This window comes from Podarcis cretensis (genome assembly GCF_951804945.1).
Source record: "Podarcis cretensis genome assembly, chromosome: 1".
Lineage (NCBI taxonomy): Eukaryota > Metazoa > Chordata > Lepidosauria > Squamata > Lacertidae > Podarcis > Podarcis cretensis.
Genome location: NC_137170.1, coordinates 4,750,287 through 4,759,956, shown reverse-complemented (window position 1 = coordinate 4,759,956; position 9,670 = coordinate 4,750,287). Strand labels below are relative to the sequence as shown.

At 50.1% G+C, this 9,670-nt stretch overlaps 1 protein-coding gene across 1 annotated transcript in view; it reads right to left on the bottom strand.

The window, feature by feature from the left end:
• Nucleotides 1-97: 97 nt before the first annotated feature.
• Nucleotides 98-9,670, bottom strand: part of ERO1A (endoplasmic reticulum oxidoreductase 1 alpha) — a 39,672-nt gene continuing 30,099 nt past the window's right edge. The window contains exons 13-16 of the mRNA XM_079958637.1: nt 7,763-7,832; nt 4,840-4,926; nt 3,245-3,378; nt 98-2,831 (exon numbers count right to left, since the gene is read on the bottom strand). Coding sequence (XP_079814763.1) covers nt 2,771-2,831; nt 3,245-3,378; nt 4,840-4,926; nt 7,763-7,832 — 352 coding nt within the window. The 3' untranslated portion in view covers nt 98-2,770. The remainder of the gene's footprint in view (nt 2,832-3,244; nt 3,379-4,839; nt 4,927-7,762; nt 7,833-9,670) is intronic.

Below are 9,670 nucleotides of genomic sequence, written 5' to 3'. Positions count from 1 at the left end.
TTCCCCCCTGCAGCTCACAGCACGTCGAGTACAGCTGCACAAATCATTGCTCAGAATTCCTTTCTGCTTTCTCGGGAGAAGTGGAGAGAAATTTGGGGGCGGGTGTTGCCCTTCTCTGCTAACATTCACAGTAAAAAATCATTCGGGAGCCTCTCTCTTTTTCCTGAGACCAGCGCAGCAGTTCCAGAGTGCGGAGCGTTTTGTAAAATGAGGTAACATTAAGCAGAGAGAGAAGGGTTGGGATGGAGGAAACCCAACAGGGCACTTGGACAGTTCAGGTTCTGGGACCAAAAATACTAAGAACCACCTTCCTGGATCAGGCCTGTCATCCTGTTCTCACAGTGGCAAACCAGATGCCCGAAGGGGAAGTCTTTGTTGGTTGGATAGTAGCCATTGGTAGCCTTCTCCTCCATAAACTTGCCTACCGTAGATTCCGGCGTATTAGGCGACTGGGTGTATAAGACGACCCTCAACTTTTGCTGTTCAATTTTAGAGTTATAGAGTTTGAGCGCCGCCAGGGACAGAGCGCACACCCCTCCGCTGCCTCTGCTGTCGCAGCAGCAGCCCGAGGCGAGGCGTTTGGCGGGCAGGCGGGTGAACGCCGCGCTCGGAAGGACTTTCCGCGTCCCCGTCTGTGGGGAGGGAGGAGGAGCAACGACAGAAGGGGTGCCTCTGCTCACCGGCTCCCTCTTCTCCATTCCAACGTGTATATCCAGCGTATAAGACAACCCCCGACGTTTGGGGTGATTTTCCAGGAATAAAAATTCATCCAGTATATCTGAAGGAGCGTCTCCACCCCCATCTTTCTGCCCAGACACTGAGGTCCAGCACCGAGGGCCTTCTGGTGGTTCCCTCCCTGCGAGAAGCCAAGTTACAGGGAACCAGGCAGAGGGCCTTCTCGGTGGTAGCACCCGCCCTGTGGAACGCCCTCCCACCAGATGTCAAAGAGAACAACAACTACCAGACTTTTAGAAGACATCTGAAGGCAGCCCTGTTTAGGGAAGCTTTTAATGTTTGATGTATTACAGTATTTTAATATTTTTTTTGGAAGCCGCCCAGAGTGGCTGGGGAAGCCCAGCCAGATGGGCGGGGTATAAATAAATAATAATAATAATAATAATTATTATTATTATTATTATTATTATTATTATTATTATTATTATTATTATTATTATCTTGTACGCCGGAACATACGGTAATCCTCATTTAAAGCCCTATAGGCTGGTGGTCATTGCTTTTTCCTATGCAAACGAGTTCTCCAGTCTAAACTATGCGCTGTGCAAAGAGGCACTTTCTTTTATCTACCCTAACTCTTCCAACTTTCAGCTTCCTTGGGTGCCCATGACTTACAAGAGGAGGAGAATGTTTCTCTAACCTCCATGAAGATGGATGGAGGTCACCCTTCTCTTAGAAAAAGATGTCAAGTCACATCCATCGTAATTTTGCCTTTTAATCGCAGCTAGGGACGCGGGTGGCGCTGTGGGTTAAACCGAAGAGCCTAGGACTTGCCGACCAGAAGGTCGGCAGTTTGAATCCCTGCGACAGGGTGAGCTCCCGTTGCTCGGTCCCTGCTCCTGCCAACCTAGCAGTTCGAAAGCACGTCAAAGTGCAAGTAGATAAATAGGTACTGCTCCGGCGGGAAGGTAAATGGCGTTTCCGTGTGCTGCTCTGGTTCGCCAAAAGCGGCTTAGTCATGCTGGCCACATGATCCAGAAGCTGTACGCCGGCTCCCTTGGCCTGTGACCAGGGTACACTACAGAGCTCTTATAAGGATTTCCCAAAAGAATAGGGGAGAAGATATTTGACCCACCAGAAGATCCCTGGGGCAGCAGAGCAAATGTCTGCCTAGCCCAGATCTGGCCTGTATCCAGGTGTGCTCAGATGAAGCGGAGTGTGCTTCATATACCGTACCTCCCTGAGGACTGTGCCATACAGCACTGTAGAGCAAGGGATGGTTAACATGGTGCCCCCTCCCGGCTGTTCTGGACTCCCAGTTCCGGGCAGTGCGGTCAATGGTTAGGTAGGATGGTGGGAGCAGTGGCCTAGCGTGGGTTGCCGGTGCCCGGGGCTGCGCAGAGGCAGGGAAATGGATGGAATACGCATGCGCGCTCAGCTTCCTAACAGTGTGCATCACCAGTTCCTGGTTTGCATGGACAAGCCATTTTCAACGGAACCTGGTGATGGAACTGAGTGCTGAAATTTTGCTCCCAGGGCAACCACCCCTGTGGACCACCACCCTCTCCACGATACGCCACTGGGTGGGAATTCTAGTCTAAAACTCCCAAAAAGGAGTGCTACCCATTGCTTTAGAGCTAACTTGTGTTTGAGTTTAACTGCATTTATTGGGGGGGGGGTCTTTTTAAAGGTCAGCTGCCGGCTCTCTCATCTAATTAAAACAAAATGGTTCAAAAGCAAGGGTTTCCCCCAGAAGCGGTATCTCCATTGCACCCCCTAAAACAGAGGCGGCACCGTACCAGAATCCTTGCAAAGAACCTCTGGGCTTGGGCCTGATCCAGAAAGGCACTTCATAAGTCCTTAAATGAAAACTGCAGGCTGAGGATTACTTAACCGAGGTCAGTTTTGCCTTAAGTCTTGCATCGGGAGTTGCGGCCAGTATAAAACTCGCAAGCTGGGGAAGCAAGGTTGCTGGTTTACAGTCCCACGCTCCCCCTTCTAGCCAAAATCAGGGTGGGATTGGGGGGCTAGCCTGCCCACGATGCAGCAACCATCAGCGGAGAATAGGAGTGCCAGTCTTTATCAGGAAACAGCTTCAGTGGAGAGGTCTCAGCAGGTTCCTGAAGTTTTCCAGCTCCTTAATACTTGTTGAAATCCTGAATTGGGAGACACAAGAGGGAAAGAGCATGATCTTAGGTAGCTTTTGGACTCAAAACACAGGCAAAAGGCAGAGCCGTCTGCACCCTGCAGTTCCACAATAGCTTTGTAAACAAGCATTTTGGTTTCCCTGCAAATGTCCCGGTCCTCAAACACTCTGCACTTCAATCAGGAGAAAGCTACACTCGCAGAGTCTACCGTACCGTTTGCAAAGCTAGCTGAACCAGGAAAGTGAGAGTGAAGCTGGGACAGAAAACGGAATCTAACAAGCAGCTGTAAATTGTGGATCACCTGATGTATGTATGTTTGGAAGCTCAAACCATGGTTTGCACTCTGCACCGTGGTTAGTGAGAACCATGGTTTGGTGTGATGTTGAAGCTGCAGGTTTCCAGACACGAAACCTCACACTCACCTTCCAAAGGCGTTGAAGAGGGACACAATTTCCTGCCTCGTTAGATGGAATTTGGGCGAGGGTCCTTTCTCCGGCATGTTTTCTATCAGGTTTTCAGAAAACAGGATCTTCAGAGCTGTTCCCAAGCCCTGAGTCTGTACACAACGGGAACGAGAATTGGGTTACATCTACCTGTCCAGGGCCAATGAAGGGGTGTGGCCTGGGGAGAATTCCAAGGGCCAGATAGAGGCATGGAGGGCTACATTCACTCCCTAGCCTTGAGGATCTCCACCCCTGGCTATAACCTTAAACTCCCATCATCCCTAGCAAGCATGGCTAAAGGGTCAGGAATTACAATATTTGTATTCTCCTGCTGTGGAAGAGAGCACTAGAGCCCAATGGATTCAAGTTACAAGAAAGGAGATTCGAACTACACATCAGGAAAAAAATTCTGACAGGAAGAGCTGTTTGACAGTGGAATGGTCTCCTTCAGGAGGTAATATTCTCCTTTCTTAGAGGTTTTTAAGAAGAGGTTGGATGGACATCTGTCATGGATGTTTTAGTTGAGATTCCTGCACTGCAGGGGGTTAGACTAGAATTCAGGCATAGGCAAACTCTGGCCTTCCAGATGTTTGGGACTACAGTTCCAGACCTCTGGTCCTGTTAGCTAGGGATGATGGGAATTGTAGTCCCAAACATCTGGAGGGCCAGAGTTGGCCTATGCCTGAGCTAGATGACCCTCGAGTTCCCTTTCAGTTCCATAATTCTATAATTCTGTGATAGTCAAACAACATCTGGACAGCACCAGGATTGTGAAGGCTTATTTTAAATATTAAAAACTGAAGTATTTGCCCTTCAGCCAAAACAGGTTCCCAGAGTGGCTTGCAATAATCAAGAACAAAACTTTTAAGTTCTTAGCAGATTATACCTGTGTGCATTAGGCAAAGGTAAAGGGACCCCTGACCATTAGGTCCAGTCGTGGCCGACTCTGGGGTTGTGGCGCTCATCTCGCTTTATTGGCCAAGGGAGCTGGCGTACAGCTTCCGGGTCAAGAAAGAAGATTCCACCTAAACATTAGGAAGAACTTCCTGACAGTAAGAGCTGTTTGACAGTGGAATTTGCTGCCAAGGAGTGTGGTGGAGTCTCCTTCTTTGGAGGTCTTTAAGCAGAGGCTTGACAACCATATGTCAGGAGTGCTCTGATGGTGTTTCCTGCTTGGCAGGGGGTGGGACTCAATGGCCCTTGTGGTCTCTTCCAACTCTAGGATTCTAGGATTCTATGTGGCCAACATGACTAAGCCGCTTCTGGTGAACCAGAGCAGCGCACAGAAACGCTGTTTACCTTCCCGCCAGAGCGGTACCTATTTATCTACTTGCACTTTGACATGCTTTCAAACTGCTAGGTTGGCAGGAGCAGGGACTGAGCAATGGGAGCTCACCCCGTTGCGGAGATTTGAACCACCGACCTTCTGATCGGCAAGTCCTAGGCTCTGTGGTTTAACCCACAGCGCCACCCGTGTCCCTCCTGTGTGCATTGGCCTGCAGTAAATATGCAAAGGAATGAAAAATCTTTGCAAGGAGCGAGGGAAGGAAGGAAAGATGGCGACTGTTACTTACCTGCAGCTTTCCCCAAAGACGACATTTGATGCAACCAACACAGTCCATAATCCTTGAAATGTTCCTAAAATGGAGTCTAAATTCTTCCTGGTTTGGCAAGGAGGGAAAGAGAGGAAAAAAAAGTCGTTAGAAAGCAGGTTTGTCTTTCATCCAATTGCTAAGAAACTCTAGGTTGGGATATTTCATGGGAATCACTTCCCATGAAATATCTTGGAAGTAATTTCACACACAAAAAATCCATGCTGACCTATTAAAAACCCTGCCATATGCAGAATCCATTTTGGAGTCCCTCAGTTACATTTGGTTCGTATAAACCTGCGGGAATTCAACACATACAAGCACACTTCTCCGCTCCTTTAGGACTTGCCATTCCAAGCTACTGCTGTGATTTTACAAACCAGATCTGAACGAATTATCGTTTCTCTTTAAATTTTAGGCACCTCACTTGCTTACCTCACACCCCCCCTTTCCGTTGACTAACCTGCCTCTAGACCTGGTGTGGGGGCCATATTTTCCATCAAAGGCCACATTCCTTTGGAGCAGTCCATCAGGGGGCCACTTGTCCGCAGTGGAGTGAAAATGAAGCTGAAAATCTTTTGTCTCTCTGCCAACCCCTTTCTCCCATCTTTCCCTCTGCCCTGACACCCCTGGGCTGCAGGCTGCCCACCCCTGCCCTAGACTTTCTGCCCCTTGAATTCCACACCTTTGGGAATTTCCAGACCTCCACCCATCCCACACAGCTGCTGCTGTGGCCTCTGGGCTGTTTTCCTCCCAGCCAAATTGACAGCTACACTTCCCTCACAGAAGTTGGACATGGAACATTTCATCAACGACGGCTCCCTGCCGCCCCCAGGTGCCGATGGAATATTCAGTAACATATAGGTACCAGACGTCCCCGTTTCCCGCGGACAGTCCCCAGATTTACAAATCTGTCCCCGGTCAAAATCTGTCCCCAGATTTCATTTAATGTCCCCGGATTTATATTTTAAGTGTCGTAGATTTATTAGTAGGGAATGAATGTTGCATGATTGGTTCAACGGCACAAGACACACCAGATGGGCAGGATATAAATAATGAATTATTATGTGATGGCCTGGGAATCTGATTCAGAGGCTGAACCTTAGGAATCCCAGCCTGCACAGGAGTCCCCACCTCCAGAACCAGCTGAGCCGGGGCTGGGGCTTGAGCCTGAAGGGTCCTCACCTGTGCTGGATCCTCAGGTGCAGACACCAGCTGAGTCTGCTCTAGCTCCGGAGGTGATGGAGGACCCATTGCCTGCAGGTGCTCCACTCTCAGCCCCGTCAGGGGAAGGTGAGAATGCCTCTGGGTCCGGTAACCCTCCAGCCTCTCCTCAGCTGCAGAGGTTCAGGGCAGAGAGGCAGAGGGAAGTAAGTTCCCGCAGGAGGAGTGCTCGCCTCCAGGCCAGGAGAGGCAAGTCACCAGAGGATCAGGGCCGCCCTATGCCTCGGGGCAGATAAAAGCCAGACAGCCCAGTCCCAAGTTGCAGGAGCAACATTGTTGGTAGCCTGTTCCTGTCTGAACCCTGTCCTGTCGGAGCTCCTGACCTCACCCGACTCCCTGCCTTGGACCCCGCTTCAGCCTCGGACCGGACATGGACAACGGCGCAGGGTAAACCCCCCCCCAGGACCAGCACATATTATTATTATTACTATTATTATTATTATTAGGGGACTTCCAGCAAGGCAAAATGGCGAGCACCACAGCAGCGAGCAGCTCCTGAAGCCAGCCAGAGCCAACTGGCTCCAGGCTGCTGCCGCTGCCGCTGCCACCGCCACTGCCAAGGGGGAATCGGGACGCCCGGCGTGTCAACTGGGGGAACTGCTGACCTGCAACCCAAATTGAACCGGGAGCGAGAGCGCTTGGCCACCCGGCCAACTGCCCAGCGGCACTCCGGGGCCAGGAAAACCCTGGAGCTGGTGCAGGGAGAAGGAGGAGAGGAGAAGGAGAAGGAAGAGAGAGAAAGAGGAAGGAGAAAAAAGAGGGGAGAGGTAGGAGAGCACTGGGAGGGCAAGGACACATGGCCGAGCCCAGGCCCGATCCGAGCCTACTCCACGTCGGCTAGTGCTCCAAGAGAGCAGGCTGAGACCCAGAGGAAGGCAGCCCAATAGAGGAGATGACAGAAGAGAAGATATTACTTCTTCTTTTCTTTTTTTAAACTTTTTTAAAATAAATGTTTTTTCTCTTTTTCTTTTTTTTTTTAAAAGTGTCCCCGGATTCTTTGAAAAAAAATCTGGTAACCTTACAGTAACATCACACTAGTTTCTGCAGTCAAAGTAGAAGACGTCACCTCCTGTACATATGAAGATCCAGAAAATACAGTGGTGCCTCGCAAGACGAAATTAATTCGTTCCGCAAGTTTTTTCTTCTTGCGAGTTTTTCGTCTTGCGAAGCACGGTTTCCCATAGGAATGCACTGAAAATCAATCAATGCGTTCCTATGGAGACCGTCCGGGGACAGAGGGGAAGGCGCGCGCCTTCCCCTCTCTCCCCGAACCCCTTTTGAACCAAGGGGCGGCAACAGGGAGAAGCGATCTTCTCCCCTCCGCCCCTTGCTTCAAAAGATGGCTTCTCCCCGTTGCCGCCCCTTGGTTGAAAAGGGGTCCGGGGACAGAGGGGAAAGCGCGCTGCGCTTCCCCGCTATCCCCGGAGCTTGTGGGGCAAGCTTCGTTTTGCAAAGCAAGCCCATAGGGAGGCGGCTAAGAAAACGAAAAACTCCTTCGTCTAGCGAGTTTTTCGTCTTCTGAGGCGTTCGTCTTGCGGGGCACCACTGTAATGGGGGAGGAAGCCATTTCACCCCTGACCTTCACATAACGGCCATTGCCATAATTGCAGCAGAGAGACAGTAAATTCTGCCCCCACCCCCCCAAAAAAATGTTTGTTTGCCAGCAGAGACAGAATCTTACCTTCAATTTAGCCGCTTCTTTTTGGTTCCCAGCAAAGAGCGAATTTTCGTTGAAGTGCAAAGGGAACGATCTAAAGCAAAAACAAAACATCGTTTATAATTGGAGTCCTTCGTTGACATGCCATTTACAAAAAAGCAGTGCTTTTTTCTGGGGGGGGGAACGCATACCCCTAAACATTTTGTGAATCGAAGTTTGGCCTCATTGAGGGGAGGTATTTCAAAATGAGCAGGAAATGAGAGTTCCCCTAAACATTATTTTTAAAGGGGGGGAAAGCACTGTATAAAATCAATACCTTCCGAGTCATTAAAAAACTGCAAGTTAGCCTATCTATTTGCTGTGCTGTTTAGTTGCTTAAAAACGTAAAAAGTGTCTGCAGGGTCAGGCCAATCCAGTATCCTCTTCTCACAGGGGCCAGGCAGATACCTCTAGGAAGCTAGAAGCAGGATTCGAACACAAAGAGCATCTCACCAGTCTTGGGGTTTCCAGCAACTGGAGTTCAGAAGCATTGCTGCCTTCAACCAGGGAGACAGAAAAGAGCCGTCCTGGCTAGCAGTCATCAATAGCCCCCTCCTCCTGAAATTTGCCCAATCCTCTTTTAAAGCCATCCAAATTCGTGGCCATCACTGCTTCCAGTGGGAGAGAGTTCCACAGTTTAACTCAGTACTGCGTGAAGGGTTTTTCTTTCCTCTGTCCTGAATCTTCCAACATTCAGGTTCTAGTGATAGGAGGAGAAAAACGTCTCTGCCTGCGGGATGGTGTGGAGGACTCCCTGATCCTGAATGGGGCAACTGTGCCCCAGAATGACCAGGTGCGCAGCCTGGGAGTCATTTTGGACTCACAGCTGTCCATGGAGGTGCAGGTCAACTCTGTGTCCAGGGCAGCTGTCTACCAGCTCCATCCGGTACCCAGGATGAGACCCTATCTGCCAGAGGACTGTCTTGCCAGAGTGGTGCATGCTCTGGTTATCTCCCGCTTGGATTACTGCAATGCGCTCTACGTGGGGCTACCTTTGATGGTGACTTGGAAACTACAACTAATCCAGAATGCGGCAGCTAGACTGGTGACTGGGGGCGGCCGCCGAGACCACATAACACCGGTCTTGAAAGACCTACATTGGCTCCCAGTACGTTTCTGGGCACAATTCAAAGTGTTGGTGCTGACCTTTAAAGCCCTAAATGGCCTCTGTCCAGTATACCTGAAGGAGCGTCTCCACCCCCATCGTTCAGCCCGGACACTGAGATCCAGCACCGAGGGCCTTCTGGTGGTTCCCTCACTGCGAGAAGCCAAGCTACAGGGAACCAAGCAGAGGGCCTTCTCGGTAGTGGCACCAGCCCTGTGGAACGCCCTCCCATCAGATGTCAAAGAGATAAACAACTACCTAACATTTAGAAGACATCTGAAGGCAGCCCCGTTTTTAATGTGTGACATTTTAATGTATTTTGATCTTTGTTGGAAGCCGCCCAGAGTGGCTGGGGAAACCCAGCCAGATGGGCAGGGTACAAATAATAAATTTTTATTATTATTATATTTCTCCAGGCCATGTATAATTTTATAAACTTCTACCATGTCAGCCCTTACTAGCCTGTTCTCCCTCCCACTGAATCCGCCTTCCACCACCACCACCACAAAAAAAAAATCTGCTCTTGAGGATTGGGAACAGATTGGGTGCATAGCTGTCAGCTGTCCCTTATTTGGCGGGAAAGTCCCTTATCCCAGCGCTGTGTCCCGCTGCTGTCCCTTATTGATGACGTTCCTTAAATTTCCCAGGTTTCAAAGGATGCAGCTCCTCTCCCTCCCTCCCTGCCGGCCAGGGAGGAGGGAGGCTCCAACTGTGTTGCTTGGCTGCGTTCCTCACCCAATAAGGAGTCTAAGAACGACTGGGGGGTAGAGCTTGCATGTCTTGTGCCA